The sequence below is a fragment of the Pelmatolapia mariae genome, linkage group LG10_11 (genome assembly GCF_036321145.2).
Source record: "Pelmatolapia mariae isolate MD_Pm_ZW linkage group LG10_11, Pm_UMD_F_2, whole genome shotgun sequence".
In the NCBI taxonomy this organism is placed as follows: Eukaryota; Metazoa; Chordata; class Actinopteri; order Cichliformes; family Cichlidae; genus Pelmatolapia; species Pelmatolapia mariae.
Genome location: NC_086236.1, coordinates 42933732 through 42954263, shown reverse-complemented (window position 1 = coordinate 42954263; position 20532 = coordinate 42933732). Strand labels below are relative to the sequence as shown.

Here is a 20532-nt window from a genome sequence, read left to right as displayed (position 1 = left end):
ATCAAAAACACTCACTGGGACTGTTTACTTTATGTGATCTAATAAAAAAATGCTCATGCTGAGAGTGTTTCAGTGATTGCACATGGATGTAAGAACAGTAAGTCCCAAGTACGCCCACCGAGACCACATGAAGAGGGGCTACATTTAAAGTTCATCACCTTCATTTATTTGCCACTTTGCTTATTCATGGTATCTCTGTGAGACATTTTTTCCCAGACTGGCTTGCCTGATGAGAATGCGATTGCTCAAGCTCATTGTTGCATTCTTTAAGGATAACGAGGCTTATAAAAGCCATATGTCATCTCCTCGCTGGTCATTAAACATTGCTAAATTTACACATACTATACCACTATTGATTCCACAAATTACATATTCTTTTGAAGGCTAACCACCAGTTTTATAGAGCCCTGTGAGTTCAGGAAGAGAAGAGACAACGTTTCAGGCTAGCATTCCCCGCCACCATTTAACCCTCCTTAAATGTCATCAGAACTGGTTTAGATTCTTTTTTAAACTGGCTGCTTTAGCACAGTTTTCTTTCCAACAATGAAGATTTCTGTGTAAAAACAGAAAACACACCTACTTGAGATGTTAGGAATTCCTCAGTTTCTCTACGGCTGCCTCCAGAAACATATAACTACCACTGCTCGGGCTTTTGGATGCCATTTCTCTTAAGGAGCCAATATGACATCTTACAAAGAACAGCTCAGACGGATATTTTTTTTTCCCTTGTCCTTCATAAGATGCTGTGTCTATTTTTCTGTATGAGAAAAAGGCCTCCAAATAGGCCAGTGGAGCCTGGACAAGGACAACGATGACCCTGTAAAAGGCATCATCATTACACACTTATTATCCAGTCCTTCTGTCCTCCCTCACAGCCTTGACAGAGACGTGCATGATGAATTTTGCAGATTCGTTGCCTATAAGTGAAAAAAAATCACCCAATGCACTTTTATTTTTAAATTATTTCTGTGTTATATATGTTAAACCTGCGGTTTTAAATGGTTTATTGTACTATATATATATATTCCAGCCATACTAAATTGAAACCTGAACACCTTCCCTATAGCTGTACTTTGTTCCCAGTGTCTTGGTCCAGCTCAGCTCTAGCCAGTACAGATTCTTAAGGGTCACAGTCCTGCAGTTTTTATGGATCTCTTTAAATCATCAAGTGCTTAGCAAAAATTGCTAAGTGTCCAAAAAGTAAAACAATGCAGCCAGGTAAGTAATGGGGCGCTTATGCTCTATAGACCAGAGACCACCCAGCCAGCGGCAGCCGACCCAGCCTATTTGCAGCTGTAGGTTTCTAAACCAGGGGAAGGATCCCCGAGCACTGGTCATCAGCTCTGGTTAGAAACATCCCCAGAGTCTTCAGAAGATGAACTGCCTTTAATTCAGCAAAAAGAAAGCTGATGAAGATTAAGTGAGTTGTGCTTTCTCTCTGTGTCATTTTCCTCTCCCATTATTTTTGCATCTAAAAATAATAATTTGACATTTTTACAGGTCCCTAAGGGGAAATTCCCTTATCTACTGGCCTTCTCCACAAGGAGGTCAAAGTTCAGGATCAGTCAGAGCAGCACTCCTGGAACTGGTAACGACTCCACATCTTGCTCAAGGACACTTCAGTAAGGTGGAAGCATGCCAGGGTGGAGTTTGAAGAATTCTGCTGCTGACTTCTCTGACCTCAGCAGTACTTGGACTGTTTCAGTGCTTTGCTTTGTTTGGGCTTTTGTATCATTTGCATATTTTGCTCTCCTTTCTCATTAAAGTTGTTAAACCACAGTACTGTATATCTCCTGGCCACAGCAGCCACAATTCATCGCCCACAAAGAGTTCTCTACTAACCCCCCCACGGGGAGCTAAGAGTTGCTCTCTGACCCCCCTCAGAGGAGCACTGGCCAATCGCTATGGAGAGACAAAAAGAAAAAGATGTGCATTGAAGATACGCCAGTGTGGGAAAAGGAAAATGTCCTCTGTAAGCAGCAAGCGCCCAAACCACAAACTTCTGTTGGAAACATGACGATGGCTCATAATGGGAATTAACTGCACAGCCTGAAGAGTCTAGCTTCTCGTCTTCTATCCTGAGCATAGTGTCCCTCTGGCAGCTCTACAGTGCTTTCTTAAGGTAAACCTAGATTCTGACAAGATTAAAGCTCATGAGGGGATGTAAAAGGTTTGTGAAAGCTGCATTCTTTGGATGTGAAATGTAAGCAAAAGCTGTGTGGAAATAAACACTTCCAAATTCTATTGCTCCCAGCTTTTTGTTTTCCATCAGAAAGGTTAATTCAATAGCAGTGAAACCACTGTGGACAGAAATGATTATCATATGCCATATTCTCCAAGGGAGACCTGATTTTATTATGTTGACTTTTAGAGAGTGGAAGGCCCAGTGGAATCAAAGCTCACCGTCAAATGTCCAGCCAGGCCAGGATCAGCCAGTTTCGCATGACCTTCCCTGTCACAGAGTATATTCCCAGCTTTCATCTCCCGGTGGATTTTCCTCATAAAATGCAGATAGCACAGGCCCTTTAAGGTTGATTTGAGGATGTAGACTATCTCATCCTCGCTGAGCTGTGCAACGAAAACACACAAGGATTATTTTTCCAGTGATTAAGAGGCTCCGAAATTTCAGATGGTGTGCGGCTCCTCCAGTTGGTGCAAATTAAGTTGCTTTGCAGTTACACGGCAACAGGTGCTGCTGCTGTTGCTCTGACGTCTGTCTTCATTTTAGACATTATAAAACATGTGGAAGGATACAATCACGTTTGAAATCGTTCATCCAGCAGACTAATTTACTGTCACACTTCAAAGATTCACAAGAAATAGACTACTTAATGTCTACTGATGTTTAAGTGAACTGAAAATGCACCTTTGTTCTGGGGGGTTTTTTCTTCTCACAGTCCACTCCTCAGTGTCACTCACTGTCACAGCCTCTAAACCTTTATCCCATTTTGAGCCACCCAGTCGTGCAATAAGTCAGCCCTTTAACAACTCAGGCAGCCAGTTGCACAGACAGTAAGCCAACCAGTCCAACAGTGGCAAACAAGTGTGAGAAGGTTTATGAATCAAACATCCCCTGGCCGCACAGGACATGAGTCACACACACCAGAGTGGCAGGGGCAGAAAGCGAGACAGGCAGAGATGCATGGAAGAAGGGGAAATTCCCATTAAGGGATAGCCAAGGAACCAGGCTCAGCCAGGCGCGCCGGCAGAATGTGCACTTCATTAGTGGGAAAGTGCCGGAGAGAACCAAGCTAGGCCAAGTTCTTTGAGGCTCGGGAAAAGCTAATAAAAGTCCAAGCCAAGGAACCATACAAGTACACTTGAACCCACAGATGGAGCAAGGCAGCAAGACAGCAAAGGCTTCATCAGAAAATCAGTGGTCAGGTTTGTTGGTGTATGTGACATCATCCATGAGAGTCAACAGAAAGATGGGCCTTCAGGACTTCAGAGGAGCATATCACAAACAGCAGTCTTAAATTTGCTTGCTCTAGCAAAAAAAAAAAAAAAAGAAAAGAAAGAAAGAAATCACAGACTCCATGGAAAATTTTGGAGAAGCTGATGAGTCCCTTCATTCTCTACAGTATCTAAAATCCAGCTTTTGCTTGCTTCCTATCTTTACAGCTGCACTGGAATCGCCTTGCTTGACTTACATCACTACAGTGCAGACCGGGACCCGTGAGCTATAGGTTAACACAGCCCCAGCAGCCACCCAGCTGTCTGAACTGGGAGAGCTCACATAAAACACAAGCTGTTTCATTGCCTTTACGCATACGGCTACACTTACACCACACATTGGTGCTCTGACTTATGTTAAGAAACTTTCTGTTGCAATACCGCAAAGACCTGTAGCGAGAGTGAGAATCATAAAGAGGAAGAAAAGGGAGCAGGGATATGAGGTGGAAGTTGAATATTTATGGAATTCCAAAGGAGCTGGAATGAGAAAGGCTTTCAAAAGGTGATTTCCGAAGACAGATGCCGAATTTGAGCATGTGATTCACCGCATCTTCTATTTCAAGAAAGAAAGCACACGCTATGATTCACAGATTCATGCAGACACACACTGAAAGGCCCAGAGAGATCAATAACAGTTGGTGTTTTTGTTGCTGTGTACAAGAAAAAGAGAGGATGGCTGAATATTTATAGGCAGGATCCCCCTGTCCACCAGCGAGGCAGGGCCCAGGCTTGCAGCACCTGGACAGTTACAGATCCCCACAGTCCACTTCAACTTCTTGGACGCACCTTACACCACGGGAGCCTGCGTTACCTCTTCTCTCCCGCCAGCAAGAGTCCTCTGCTTCCATCTCCCTGCATGCACTTATCCAGTGTTTATTCTCTCAAATAGTAACAAAAGGACCAGCCGCAGAGAACTGTATCTTTTTACAATGTGGTGACATCACTTGTAAAAGTAGTGGGGTAAACACACAGAGCTTGGGCTCCTGGTTTTCCAGGTTTACAGTTCCCCTCCTGTCCATCTAGCGGGGCCCAATGTAACCCCTGGTGATCCCTGTACTGCTGTCTGACTCCTGATTGGGGTCAGGAACATTGCTCACAATGGTTTCACAGCCCAATTAAATCACTCTGGTGGACACTGTTGTACAGTGCTGTTGATTCAGTCAGTGAGGAGGAGCTGGGAAAAACTTTTCCTCATTTTGCACCATAACACAAAGCATATGAGCATATGAACCTTTAGCACTTACAGGGTGAGTGAAAAGATAATTGAGATAATGAAAAATAATATCATCCAATTTATCACAAAGAAAACAGGGACCAGCTGGAGTCATAAAGGGAAAGGAAACAAACAAAATCCTTATGAGGGCCACAGAGAATATATGAATGGACGGTATTTTATGTTATTACTGAATGTGCAATAAAAGCCTCAAAGTGCAAGCTATCCGTTGAAATGTCAACTGTACCATCTAAGTCAATTGAGTGTAAGCCAGCAGTTAAGCTTGTCACTTCAATATGAGCTCAGACATCTGAGCGTAACACCGCTATAACAGCGAATTTCTGGTTACCCACACTTGGCCTGAAAATACCAATTATGCTGCTCATATGGTTGTGTTTAATCAAATCTGTTGATATTTTCCTCCATCGCCTTATGTTTTCTCAGATGAACAATGTGACTGGACAGTTTCCAGACAAGAATTCCACTGACAAGGAAATCCGCCCACCTCGGATGTGGTCTCTAACTCAGTGCACTGTAAGCAAAATCCAAAGCCGGAGTGTTGGTTGTTGGAATGGTTGGATCTGGGATGAAAGTGAATGACAGGATGGGATTAATTTAGGTGATAACGGTAAGCTGCAGCTCAGTCACTACATCAGTAAGATTGAGTGCTGCGTTGTGCACTTTACATTTAAATTGAGCATCCCTGTTGTATTTGTACTGCAATGGCTGCCACAACGTATCCCTTTTTAGCTGGAGCGAAGAAAAAGAGAATGGGTCTTGACTTTAAGTAAAACCAGGGAGGATCAGCTGATCTTCAGCTGTACAGTCAGAGACATGGAGCTGGTTTCTGCTAGTTACTGGGCCACTGCGCTGCAGTCAGCGCTGTAATGAGGAGCATTTGTCTCTGCTTCCTCGCTGCGGTCACTTTGACAGCATCTGTTGACTGTTGCTGCGCCCCCCCTTTTCCACCAACCCCAACCAAAAGTCCCAGATACACAACAGCTAAATAAAAACACACAAATTAGCCATGTGGACCATGGTAAACATTTCCAGCTTCACAGTCCAGACCAGCTGCAGCTCCGCAATGTTACACGCGCTGCTATACAGCACAAAGCCTACCTCGCAAGCTCCTCCAAGGAAAGACCTTTAACCTGAGTAGCCTCCATAGATGACAGAAAAGAGTGGTATCATGCTTACCATACCACGTTTTTAACCAGCAATGGCCACATCCAGTAGAGCGCAACATCTGGATTTGGAGATTTGCCTCTAGGGACATGGGGGAGAGAAAGTCCAATATTAAGTCTTGTTTCGCTCTTTGGTTTTGTTCTTCTGTATAAGATTCAGAGAGCTTCTTTGTCTGCTGCAGTGTCTGTTGATAAGCAGGTAGTATACAGCAAAAAGGGGGTAAAAAAGCTGCAGATGCTGATGTTAGCCCCATAGACCCAAGGTGAACCGCACAGGTGAGTGCTATATACATAAAAATTGAATTGAACTAAAGCTGCAAATACATTACAAACTTGGACGGCTCAAAAGTGTTTTCATATCTCAGCTGCATTTATTGTTACAATAGAGTAAAATTTTGTGCAACCTCCCTTTCAGTTTGCTTCAAACTGACCCGCACAGGTTACCTTGTACTACCAAATCTACTGTGCCAAATTCTATAAAAAATCTGTTGCCTTTATGGGATCATTTAGAATTACCAAGTGCAATATTACCGGAGGAGCAGCAATCAATTTCCATGTTTAAACCAGTAATGCATCCACCATAAGCATTAACAAAGATTTATAAATCTAAAAAGTCAGAGTAATTGTGGATATGGACCTTTTATGGTATTTTTAACAGCTCCCAGTGCTGTGGAACCAGGCTCTGGATCCCCTAGAGCCTCTAACAGCAAGCCCTCCGTGAACATCCCGGGGACTGCATTCCCTTTCCCTTTTTCTGCTGGTAGTGCTACACCACATGTGAAATCAATACCACATCATTTATAGCCAGTTCTCACTTGTGCCATCAAATCTGAAACTTATTGCCAAAAGTATTACTATTTTTTAATACTCTCTCTTCAAAGATAAAACTCACTTTATGAAAAGCAAGAGGGAAAAAAAAGAAAAAGATAAGAAACCATAGCTCCAAGGAATAAAATGACAGAATATTTAAAGGGTGTCAAAGAGTGCACTTTCGAATGTATCAGTGCCTATTAATGCCGTTCCTGTTTCATTCTTAGTAGTAAATGAATTCTTGAGAAGCGTTTCAATTTCATGCCTAAACGGCAAGGGCGTGTGATGAGAGCATCCAGAGCGTTAAGCTGGATATTCAGGGTCCTCCACCAGCTCTAGGCCCTCTCGTAGGTGTTTAATAATAAAGCCTCGGTTCATCCAGCTGAGCACTTTGACTGAGATTATGTGCTTCGCAGACCAACCCCAGGGCCCTTTAACTTTCATAAAACATAATCCTGGAACACACTTACACCATCCATCATACTGACACCCCGTGCGTATGCAAAGACACATTTTTTTTTGTTTTACAGTGACAGGTAAAATTCAAAGCTTTTAGGAAATATTAAATCTGTGAAAACATACAGACAGTTTTCTTCACCTGTCTCATTCAGGACGGTGCAGCAAAAAGCATGGCACGGCTGAGCATTTGCTAAAGTCTGAATGCGAACCTCCATGCATGTGAGAAATCTGTGATTTGTGAGCAGTTTTAACGTGAGCTCACACCTCTCTCTGCAAGCCCCTCAACGTCCAATTACAGCATTCAAACGCGACAAGAACCTGTTTCCATCCAAAAGAGTAAGAGGGGAATGTAGTTCTCTTTCCTCTGTGGTATTGGGAGTATTTTACCAGAACCTGGGCACCTCTCAAAAGTCTATGTAAGGACACAGTTGCTGGGTTTTCTGCGCATTTCCACTCCCATCAGACACAGCAGCACACAACACTCACTCGGTCTTGCCACAGGAGGACTTTTTCCATCAACTTCAAACAAATACTCAAGTTGTGACTCGACTTCCCCCTGGTTTTACGACAAAGCACCAGTGTTGGTATAAAACAGGTCATTGGGACCTCCCCAGGACTAGTTTGGTGGAGTCGTGCAACCTGCCAATATCCACAGCCGCCCAGGAGCCCCCCTCCCAACCCCCCACACCCCCACCTGACCAATAACTCCACTCTCACCCATATGTCGTAAACAGCTTAAAACCCTATTAAAAGCACAAATACATTTCAGAAACTAAGTGGACATTTATAAAACAATATTTCCTGTCTGTGAGTTGACTGCATGACTGTGGTGACTGTGTGACTGTATGGATGCAGAAGCTTATAATGTATTCCTAGTGGTGGTCAAACTTTTCCCTGGCTACAAGTTGTGAACATGCATCCTATAAATGCATCAGTAAAAGACGGTGATTTACTGGGCTGGAAGGGAAGTGATTACGAGTGACTGATGAGAGAGCAAAAGCAACCTCCCTAAAGACTGCACCTGTGTATATTAACATTTACTTAGCGTGTGTGTACGTGTGCGAGTTCGTACGAGCGTGCGCCGACGTAATAATGCCTGAGAGCGTTTTTGTGTGCTTGTGCGTATGCGTGTGTGGGTCCTCACACTAAATGCAACCATACAGGCATCCGAGCTATTAATGCAAACCACAGAGGAGCAGAAATCCATCAATAACACAAGAGTCCATTCAAAAAAAAAAAAGATGTTATTTTAGTTCAAAGAGTAGGCGGGAAATCACAGGGGGAGAAGCAACAAGGCTGGACTCCAGCCAGATAGGATATTTTTAGTCAAAGAAAAACAATTCCCCTTTTCTATCTTTTATGATAGTAATGTCTTGGTGAGTCCCTGGCAGAAAAATGATAACACGCTGAAGAAATATTGCTCCTTGTGGGTACATTTAATTAGATAGTCTTATACTCATATGAAAATCTGAGAGAAGTGCCTCTGTCCCAAAGGTACTTCACAGCCAAAGGTCCTTTTTGTAACAGTGTCAAGATCTGCTCTCATTCTTTTCTTTTTCTTTTTTTTTTTTTTTAAGTGGAAAGCCATTTCCTGACTCTCTTTGTAATGCACATAAGTCTGGCACATCACAAAGGGAGAGAAAGGCAAGGGAATAAAGAAATTATATGAAATCACACAGGATGAATGTTATTGTTGTTGCTGTTGATGTGGGAAAATGACTTGGTCTATTGCATTATTCATTCCTCTTCCAACAACTTCACAGAGATTTTTTCGAGGAGGCTTGATTTCACCAAAATCACGACTAGTAGTCTTGATCAACAGTTTTTTAAAGCCATTCCTCCGTTTCTCCATTCCTCATTTCAGCCCTTTTCACTGGCCCATTTCTCCATCTGCTTCTTCAAACATCTGCAGCCCCTTCCATTCTGCTATTCCTCCATTCCTTCATCTTCCTATCCATCAAACCTCTCTTTTCTTTGTCCACCCAAGCTCTGTTAAATCTCCCCGTGCTTTAATCACTCAGTCTTTGCTCCGTTTCCATCTTTCCATCTCACCGCAGGTAAAGGACTGACTGAGCAGTCGCTGGGACCTTTTAAAAATGTCACTTCTGACAGACTGGATGAGACACTGCGCCGCTGTGTTGATTTATCCTTCCAGCGTGCTGCAGTAACTTTGTTAACGTCTCTCATCAGCCTATTAACAACACTTGAGCACGGCCAGGAAACAGGTGCTGGGAGAGTTTTACTGTCCATCACCTCACCAGCAGGAGCTGATCAGCAGAAAAGGAGTGCAGGCATAGTTACATCAGAGGAGCCAGTGCTTTGAGCCCACAAAGACACAACTTCAATAAAAAAGCAGTAGAATGTGCGTTGCTTGTTTTAGTGGAAATCAGCGTGAGAGAGAAACCGTGACAGAAAGGAGACTGAAAGCAAAGTTAGAAGTTGTATAAAGTTGTGTGAATGGCTGTGTTTGTGGGCTGTTTGCTGAGATTTTGCTCTTTTCAAAGAGAAGCGCACATTTCCTTTGTGTTTCATTAAGCTCTAACCGTCGTCGCCAATATGAACTTTTGTTCCATTAAATACATTTTTGATTTGTGGCAGATTTTGACCAAGAAAGGCCTGAAAGATGAGGTGCCAATCAGTCCCTATTCAGTCAGAGAAGTGGTAAAGCAGCAATGATGCAATGGTTGAAGGGCAACAAGGCATAACAAGCTTTTCTTTTTTTTCTTTTTTTAAAGCACCACAGCCCTTACACCAGCAGAGCAGCTGAATCCAGAAATCCCCACCCGGCAACAAAAAGGTCATGGCTTTCACAGCTCAGCCATGAAGAGCTTTAGAACGTTCTATGAGAAAATACCATTTTCATGACGAGAGTGTACAACAATGCAAAAATGCAGTGACCTTGCAGCGGGGAGAATATGCTCGAGACAGTTTGATTTGACCCTCTCTGCCTATATTGTAGCGGTGGAGGAAGCGCAGCCCAGAGCCTGCAGGATAATGTTCACCTAAACCAGCTCTCCTGCTGGCTTTTTACACACATACACCAACACAGCTGTGATGAGGTGGGGAGTGGTGTGGCTTGCACAAATCATCATTTTTGTCTTAGTTTCCTTAATTTCAATCTCCAGTTTTTCCATGTTTCTGTGGAAATCTTTCCATTCCAGCATTTTGTAACACTCCTCCTGCCCTTCTATCATTTCATCCTTAGGCTGTCAGTTAGTGCTTCAATTTTTCTGCTTCTATACAGGTACCAAAGAGATACAGGCATTATCATTTTCTCACAGTCAGTTAAAAGTCTCAGTTAAGTGTTAAATGGACCTTTAATGAATACTGACTAATATAAAGACTGACATAGTGCTGATTTTTAAGCTTCCGGGCTATCAGTCAAACCCGCTGATGAGTTGACAAAGATCAGATGATCTATCAGACATTTTTGAGGCACATTTATGATCATATACAGATCCCTCTCCTCCTCACTTTGATCTGCTTGCCATCACAGCAGACAACACATAACTGAAAATGTCATCTTCGTGGCAGAGAGCTCCACAGAAGCACCCGGCCAAGCGGAGGAACAGACAAGCCGAGGAAGCTATTTGCTGACAAATGGGATTTGGTGTTGGGCTTGAGCAGCTTTAACTGGTGGGTTTTATTGGTTGATGGAGCACAATATCATGGCGGTTTTCTTCTCTATGCCTCTCTGGTAGCGTGGATAACATTGCAGGGAGTAAAGGCATTTGGTCACGCAAAGGTGCTGTTAAACAGATGGCAGGAGACCAGTGAAGAGAGTGGCACTGGACAGCAGATGGAGAAAACATCATGCGGGAGACCAGAAGAATGCAACACATATATATCTGAGACTCTGCCAGCATATGATCCTCCTCTAGTTTTTAACAAGTATAATGTTTTCAGTGAGGTTTCAGACTGTGCCCTAAATGAAAAAAAAAGGGAAGAAAAAAAATACTTAGATACTTAGATAATTCTTTTTTCATGGCCAGTGGTGATTTCATAAATGACATTTAAGCCCCCAGTTCTAAAAGTGACAGTCATGCACTCGTCACTGAATCATATGGCCTATGATGAGAGATCATAAAATGTTTCAGTATTTTGAGGTTAATCCAACAGGGGGCAATCTTGTACAATAAAGCAGGAGCAAAAGCTTTCTGCTGTCACAGCTGCACTACAATATGCTTTGCAATGTGCAGGATGTTTTTCTCTTCGGATTCTCCAACCAGTCTGGGACAGTATTTTCTATTTTTTAACTGGTGTTCAACATGCTACTTATTTTTTATTTTCATTTGATAAACATTGGTTTTTAATCATCATTCTCTATATATATCCTGTCAGATTTAAACTAACTTTCTGAACTTGGTCTCACATAATAGCTTCCAGTGATATTAGTTAACTGGAAACTTCAAAGGACAGTTAAAATTAGTATCTTGTGTCTAAAAAGTCACAATCGCTCAGATGGATAGCTTGTTCTAACAAGTCCACACTAACTGTATTTACCTTTGTTGAGTGGATAATTTTCTTAAATGTCATGAAAAAGACCTGTTTTAAATTTCAGAAATTCAGAAGTAGGTTTATAAAGCATGGCAGCCACTACAGAGGGAAGTGTTAAAACAAAAGAAAAGAAAGAGAAAAGGCCAAGCCCATGCTGTAAAAGACAACACCAAACACTAATAACAGCATAACAATGTTATTGTAAAGCAGATATGTCTTTGTACCTATGAATTATATACTTAATAGTTTGTGTATCTTTTAGTTTTGTTTCTAGAAAAAACAGTATTTACAATACACTGTGCCAACTTCGTTACACGCTGACATAAAACAGAAAGTCTTAGTAAAATTCCATTTCGTTCTCAAATAACAACAATCAAGAACCCATGAGGTAAGAGAAGCATAACCCCCCGTTTTTCTAGAAATGTACAATTTCAGGTAAAAGGGTGTGATGTGGAGGAAAATGTGACTTTGGGGGGTCTTTGAATCAAAAACACCCCATACTCAGAGCTGCTGCTGGGACAGGATGAGTGCGAGTGTAGGTGGGGATGTGGGGGGTTTGAAACCACAGCAGGCAGGTAACAGTGACAGGTTTACCTCCCCCTGCTCTTATACTATGGACCTGACATCCTGTCTGCCAATATACACAGAGACACATCAACACGGAGAGACAAACAGACCCAGTCAGCCTCCAGAACAGGCCAACAGCTCCACGTTTTCAGTCAAGGGCTCCACATGTGGGTACGGCAGAGGTAAGAAGCAGCACGTGAATGTGAGGCGACGCTATTTGACAGGATATTAAAGGTCAAATACAGACATGTTGAAACTATTTTGTGTTATCGCAAGAGCTCGCTCACATCTCCAGAGCTGGGACAGTGAATCTCTAAAATAAGAGCTGTATGAGAGGAGTGGGCCATGACAGCATTTTAGTCACTCTGTTATAGAGGATAGGTATAAACAGGTTTAACACCATTTCTATAAAGAAAACAAAGAAAAGAAAGAAAACCTACATTTATCTTAAAAGTGATGTACATGACTGGCACACCATAATTATTGTAAGCAAATAATTTGGTTGGAAATATATTACAAAACCCAAAAATGTCACACATGGTGTCAATAGCATTTTTATTTATTTATCTTCTACATTTCTAGAAGCATTCCTGTGCACACTTGTGTTTGACAAGTCCAAAACTCCTTTCTGTATCCAAACCTGTTCCTTTAAATTTGGGAGAGCTTCATGATTCCTGTTAGTCCTCTCTGCTGTCACTCAGTGTTACTGGAAGAGGAGTGTCGGCCATTACAGGCTTGGCAGCTGCACTGAGCTGCAACACTGATACTCTCTGGGAGTCTATCACAGAGAATGATGGCGGCTGCAGGGGACTTAGGGCAGGGCCAAAGGGCAAGACACTAACTTTCTGGCTCTGACATTACCCGAACTATAAAGAATACAGTAATCCTATAGCACAGATTAGTGCAACTGTAAAATCCAAACTGTAAAATAGAGGCCAAAATGTCCTGTCAGGAACATGAAAAAGACTCTATGCGAGATAAAATTCCGACGCAGTAAACTTAATATTTATATTTGGGACATATTTCCATAACGGTGATATCATAGGATAATCAAAAAGAATTGAAAACATTGAGCTACATTATGTTCACCTCCGGAACTGAATTAATATTCGTGCTAGTTTTGGATATTATTGATTTGAAGTAGTTATGTGTAGCATTTATTTTAATACCACAAAAAAAATCCGTCTCATACATGAAGCAGTAAATTTTGCCGATAATAAGACGACTGTCTCACTGAAGAGTTTAACTTTTAACCTCACAAAAAAACTCCCACAGGAAGTCGGTATTCTCCTCGCAGAATTTTTTGTGTGTATATTTCACGAGATTTTAATGAATTCAGACTGTTTAAATTATACTGGCAAATTCCAATTTTATTAACAGTGAATGTATATCTCTTAGACAAGCACAAGATATACTTGAAAAAAAAGCTATTTATTTTAATCGAATTTTTTTTTCAAGAACCAAAAAAAAAAGCATAATTTTCATTTTTCCAATTTTCCAGGGTGAACTGGATACGTTGAGAAAATGTCATTATTTGTAATGTTAAAATGCATGGTTCTGTGTGTATTCTATTCTGTCTGTAGCTGTTGGGTTTTTTGACAGTGAAGATAGGAGGCTGGGGTGATATGAAACCGAACGAAAAACCACAAGCATGTTGTGTGCAGACGATGTTCTGCAGCTCTAAGAAAACGAAAATTAGGCTACATGAGCTCGTGGATAGACTTAACGTCTTAGACAAGCACTTTACTTGTTATCTCTCCCATAACAGAGTAAAATCTCTCGTTCTGTTTTTCTGTCTTATGTGGTTATTAAAGGCGCACATTAATAGATCTAAAAGAATGCACTGCACAAATGAAATTATTTTCCCTCTTGTGGGTTTAAAGTCTGCCTTTCTTTTGATATAAATATATATCTATATATACAGAGAAAGAGAATTTATTCCGATCTGTGCACTTCAAGAATATCAGTTCGTTTTAAATTACGAGCTCATCCTGTGCATACCGGCTCCATTCACAGTGAAGCGCTTCTCTGCGATGTGAACAGAAAATGTAAAGTTGTTCTGTGAGACAGTGTTCTGTCAGAGCCGCGAATGCTTGAGAAAAGAGGGGAGTTTGCTGTTGTAGCTATGCTACAATAGGCGGCGCTGCAGACCTGCATTCTGCAAAGTGTCTACAGCAAAGACGAGGACCGCAACTAACTCCAAACACCTCATGTGTAGCAGGCATATAGGAGAAAAATAACACTTAAAGAGATCGCAGAAATATATGTATATATAGAGATAGATAGCTTGAGTACCTTTCATGGATTTTGGTATCTCATTAGAAAAAAAAAGTATGTCAGGATGACTTTATGATTTTATTTAAAAACAAATTCAATCACAGTTTTATTAAGACGCCTCTTGATTAAAAAAATACATTTTAAACTTTTTTATTTTATATATGAACTTCTTCAAGTACAATCTGCTCATGTGCCTGAAGTCACGTCTCTTTCTATGCAGCACAAAAGGCGTACACTCTTTAGTTTCTGGTTGAGGCTGTCAAAAAAAGTCTTCATTACTTTGCATCATAATCTGCGGCCAGAAACCAACCTCAATGTAATTAAAGGCCAGTGTGATTAATCTCATATAGTCTGTCACTGCACATAAATTCAATTAAAAAAATACCGTCTGAATAATAATAATGATGTAAGAATGAGACTAAATTAAAACAACGAGCTCTGATTAATGCTTATCTGAACACACACATGCACAGTTTTCCCTTCATTTTATCGTATGCCATTTGTTAAGTATAGCTAGATGTTTATTTTTTGTGCTGGATGGGGGGACACCTGGGCTGATCAGTGTTGAAATGGGCATATAAAAGTTTTTAAAAAGGCAGGCAACAATTCCTGTGGTGTTTTTGCAACAGTGTAATAATCGTAATAAGCACCCTTGTACAGGTGTTTTTTGTACAGTTACCAAAAAATAAGAAAAAAAAATCAGCTGTCTTAAGAATGCGAATTCTTTCTCTTTATTTTATCTCCTCTTTTTCTATCAAAAACCTTTGTCATTTTTTAACATTATTATTATTATTATTCTTACCACAGTGAATTAAACCATTTAATGTTGTGGTTCTTGCATATGCCCTCCATTTCGCAAATGGGATCTATGGTTTCAAAAAGAAGGAGGAAAAAAAAAAATCTTGTAAGCTCCTCAAGTATCCAAAAGCACGTTTTCAAAATCGTGGAACTGTGAGGTGGGGGGGAAACGTTCAGGGTTTCCTCCCGTGCTTCCAAACATGCCTCCAAAAGAAGCTATCAGCCTTGGCTGGATGGTATATGAGAGGTGTCAGAGGAGGCAGGTCGAACTGAGCACGCTCCTCTACTATGGTCTGGAGCCTTAGTTGCTATCCAAACACAAATAAACAGAGGGGAACATTGGAGTTAATGATAGAGGAGGGGGGTGGAGGCGTGTCGGGGGGCGGGCTGAGCGTTCGAGAGTCCTGGAGCACTAAAAAGTGAAGAACCGCACACTTCCAGCCCCAGCTCCGGACGGGACTCACACGCTGCTGCTGTCTCTCCTCCAAACTTTGCCTCTTTCCACATTTTTTCACAACTTGTCACATCTCTGCAAAAGTCCGAGACATCAGACTTGGCTGCATGGCTACATGAAAGTTTCATGGACTTGGATCTTGGAAAACTTTTAGCGACGCTTTATTGGAGCTCGTCGCCTCTATAGTTACTGTGGATTACTGACATACCGCAGGACCTTTGGCAGCTATTTATTGGGGTAAGATTCTGTTTGGCAGGGTAGGCTTTATGTCTGAGGAAGGAGAACCAAACCAACATGTTAGAAGTTGTTATCTTAAAAAAAGAAAAGAAAAAGTTTAGTGTCTAGGCTTTAAAGCAAAGACTCAAAGACTCTTAGAAAGTGATCAGCTTTTAATGACCAAACATTTCATTTTTTTATTTTTTTTTTAAAGTGTTCTAGAGAGGAGTGTTGTTTCGTCATATTACTAACTAACTTGAGGTCACAGTTCACTCACGCTTTGACATTGCTGGCCTCCGTCCACGGCGCGCAGCATTACTAAAACAAACAGTGATCTTCGCGTTTGTAAAGACTTGTCACGACTGATAGAAAAGTAAAGCCTTCTGCCAAAAATAAATACATGAAAAGCTTTAAAAAATGAACCTTACAAGGACTCGAAGAACAAGATCGGACACTTGGCTGCTCCCGAAGTGTAAGCGCAGTCCAAAGGTGAGAACAAGAACAAGCTGAACGAACTCCCTGGGCAAAGAACAGCAAGTGCCTTCGCGGTGTCTCACGCTGCACCTGTGCGAAATTATATTTAACCCCTCACCATCGGTGAGAGGGAAAGCGAGGCAGAAAGAGCTGAAGGCAACGACCTGACTGAAACAAGCGACCAGTAGCTACCCTGACTACCGTGTGCGCAAGACTCACAGTCTGCAAGTGTGGATAATGGCTTAATCTCCGAGGCAGTTTCAGGACAGGCTGACTTCTGACATAATGTGTTAAAATATGATTTGGCTTGATCTGTCACAAAAGAAAAAGTGTAGATACCTAAATGATGTATTTTACTATCTAAACACAGCTCGCTTTTCTTCTTTTTCTTGATCATATCTAAAGGTCAGCACAACTGGCCTATTGCCAGTCCCGCGTTCACCATCTGGAGCCTTGAACTTCTACGGTGGATCTTCTTTTTTCTGTGTGGGAAAACATAACTTGTCATCCCCACAAACTCGGACACAAGCCAATTTTTATACTGTCAGCTCACCTCATTTGTCCTAAACAGCGGAGGGAGCTCGCTTCTGCTTTTGTTTAAGGGAAACATTATTCTTTTGAAATGTAGGTTAAATGCACAGGGGTCATTTGCTGCCATGTTGCCTTGCCCACGGGAAGGAAAAAAAAAACTTCATATGGAAAAAATAAATAAATAAATAAATAGATAAATATTACATTAAAGACCTTAAAGGGAAAAAAGTGCCTATAAAATTAACTCTTCCAAAATAAAAATGAAAAGCACATGCATTTCCATCAGAGAGGGACAGACAGCGTGTATGTTTTGCTCCTTCAATTAATAACATATTTCATCTCTTCTGTCTAAATTTCAGACTTGTACAAATCCGGGCTGCTTACGTTTGTTTTGTTTTTATTGCGAAATACTAACTGCAACTTTAAAACACACACACACACACACCAAGCTGTGCTTTCTAATTACCTCGTGTGAGATTTAGTGCTTCATTCAGAGTGATCTGAAATTGCAATTTGCAGTGTTAATCGATGCCACATGAGTTGTTTTACACCCACTTGATTTAATTATACTTTCGGTGACTGATTTGTTTCCTAAATTTTGATTTGAAGCGCATCTCCGTGTCGGGTGGGGGTGGGGGGGCGACTGTGTTTTTACATTTCCTCAGTGGTTTCGCTTATGCAAAACAGAGGTTTAGATATTATAAGCAGGCCGGGACAGGCTAATATAGGACAATCCTTCTGCGCATTAACCTGTGCGTTTTATTCATCAGCTTCCTCGCGTTGAACCAGGTGCAAAAAATAAACTAAGCTAATTCATTATGTATATGCCTAAATTAGGTTTAAAGGGGAGAGGGGGTGGCTGGGTATATTCACCTTTGCGAAAGGACATATTTATATCAGTTTAATACAATAATGAAAAGTTACAATTTCAAAAAATAAAATCTTTTTAGTTGAAGTTGTGTATATGCAAACAGGTGGATTTAAGTAGTCTACCATAACCGGTAACTGAGACGTCACATTTTCTCTGTTCTTCTTTCCACACAATAACCAGTTCTTGGGATTAACACACAACACTTATTGTTCGGTGTGTTCTGCATTCTCAGGGTTATCGCCGTGTCTTCTGCAGAGGTCTGAGCCGAGATGGGGAGCAAAGCCCTGCACGCTCCGATCCCCCTGCACCCAGCCCTGCAGCTCACAAACTACTCCTTCCTGCAGGCCGTCAACACTTTCCCCGCTGACCAGCTGCAGGGACTGTACGGCCTCAGCGCCGTGCAAACCATGCACATGAACCACTGGACTCTTGGCTACCCACACATGCAGGGACTGAGGTCGACGATCACGGCAGCCGCCCAGGGTCTGGTCGACCCTCGGATTCCCTTCCCAGCTTTGCCCTTCACAGCCGCGGCGCAGTTATTCCATCCAAAGCAAGCCACCGTCGCGCACGGCGTCCCCTCGCTGCAAAAGGACAGGCCGAGATTTGACTTCGCGAACCTGGCCCTCGCTGCCACGCAGGAGGACCCACCGAAAGCTGCGGACCTGGCAAAGCTGGCATCGGGACTAGGGGGAACCATCTCCGAGCTGAGCAAGCTGTCCCCGGACAGAAAACCCACCAGGGGCAGGCTACCATCCAAGACTAAAAAGGAATTTATTTGTAAGTTCTGCGGCAGGCATTTTACCAAGTCCTACAACCTCTTAATCCACGAGAGGACCCACACAGATGAGAGGCCCTATACTTGTGACATTTGCCACAAGGCTTTCAGAAGACAAGACCATCTCAGAGACCACAGGTAAGACGGATTTCTGGGATATTATGCGCACTGGGTTAGGACAAAGGGGTCAGCAATTTCCAGCAGCATTGATGATTTGTGATTTTAAGTCTCAGATATCTCGATTTAAGTTAATAGCCTCTCCAGAACCGGCCATTAAAATTATATTCCTTAATTTGTGCTATAAAATACAAGCAGGCCTGTTCCCTAAAACTTCTCCACGAGGGCGCTAAAGCACTTTTCAGCATTAAGTTGGACATTCATAACTTGCACAGTGGAGATTTTCGGCTCTGTGACTGTGGGCTCTGTAACATTTACAAGTAACTCCGTGCACGAGCGGGCATTGATTAAGTGTCATTTCTGTTTTACAGATACATCCACTCCAAGGAAAAACCGTTCAAATGTCAAGAATGTGGGAAGGGATTCTGTCAGTCTCGAACTCTAGCCGTCCATAAAACCTTACACATGCAGGTAAGCTCAGAATCTTAACGCGACCTTTAACGTGTGATACTCTCTGATCATAATTCACCTGTCTACTGCATGCATGGGGGTGGAAAAAGAAAGCCTCACAAACCTATCACTAAATTAAAAACAAAAAAATGTGAGTCAGAGATCCACAGAAAACAATACAATAAAAATAAAAAGTATAAAAAATAATATGCAAACAAGTAAATTAGAGCTGACACGACAGTGGATTTATCAGATTATTGAAAGATTGAACTGACAGACCTTCTATCCAATTAAAGGCAATAATCCTTTGCTTGCTTTAAATCTGAACAGGAATCTCCACACAAATGCCCCACATGCGGAAGAACCTTTAATCAAAGAAGTAACCTGAAAACTCACCTTCTCACCCATACAGACATCAAGCCCTACAGCTGTGGCCGCTGCGGAAAGGTGTTTCGGCGCAACTGTGACTTGCGACGGCACAGTTTGACGCACAGCCCACATCAGGACTACTAGCCTGGAGAAACAAAAATAACAATGGACAAAACGCAGAAAGACAAATCAGCGACATTTTTCTTTTGGATCAAGGACAATCTCCAAGTGAGGACATGTTTACTTCAGCACGTTTTAGAGTGGGATTTGGTTGCACCTCAAGCGGAACAACAGCGGAGCCAGTGCCATGTCCAACTTTCACACCACCTGTAAATATCAAATGTACATAATGTTGTTGCTCATGTTGTTGTTGTTGTGTTTTTAATGTTCTTTTTCTGACCTTGAAATGGTAAAGTTGTCAAAAAACAGTCATAAATTTAAAGTATGTTAAATTGTATTTTAGAAATAAATATTTCCATGATACATTTGGATTTTCTCCTGTTTTTATTTCTCATTTTCACTGCCACGAAACAGAGGACACAGTGTTACAGCCCAAAAAGCAATATTTAGCTTTTACCATGGTCATCAAGTTAATAGTCTGTATGTTTACAGCCGGCGGGCAGTGAGAGCTTATGTGGCGGACGTGTTGGGCTTTTTAGCAGGGAGTTAGCAGGAAACACCACATGACAGAAAGCCCCGAGGACGTCTTTAGCTCCCGGAAAAGAGCATAACTTCATAAGCACAATCCTGTGTGCCATCGCGGGTGATAATTGATCATAAAGTTTACAATGATTTTTCTTCGAATAAAAGTTATGACCATGTAACGGTCAGTCATTACGCACTGTCTGCCAACCACCTCTCAGTGTCTGTACGTCTCAGAATTATTAGCCTCTATTATTATCTTAGGCTACATGTCCTCTACAGAGGCTGATTAGTATTATATTAGCCGCATTAGCGGCCATATCACATGTCTTTATCTAGATCACCTCTGATATCATAAGTGACCTGCAAAAC

At 41.8% G+C, this 20532-nt stretch overlaps 1 protein-coding gene across 2 annotated transcripts; it reads left to right on the top strand.

Moving 5' to 3' along the window:
• The first annotated feature begins 15717 nt into the window (after positions 1 to 15717).
• osr2 (odd-skipped related transciption factor 2) lies at positions 15718 to 19959 on the top strand. Of its 2 annotated transcripts, none has more exons than XM_063486888.1 (4): positions 15718 to 15949; positions 18037 to 18720; positions 19071 to 19170; positions 19562 to 19959. In XM_063486888.1, the coding sequence occupies exons 2-4, from the start codon at positions 18074 to 18076 to the stop codon at positions 19634 to 19636; spliced, it is 822 nt and encodes a 273-aa protein (XP_063342958.1). In that variant the 5' UTR covers positions 15718 to 15949; positions 18037 to 18073; the 3' UTR covers positions 19637 to 19959. The 2 variants fall into 2 exon arrangements, with proteins under 2 accessions (XP_063342958.1, XP_063342957.1); XM_063486887.1 differs by having other exon boundaries at positions 19480 to 19959.
• The last annotated feature ends 573 nt before the right edge of the window (positions 19960 to 20532 follow it).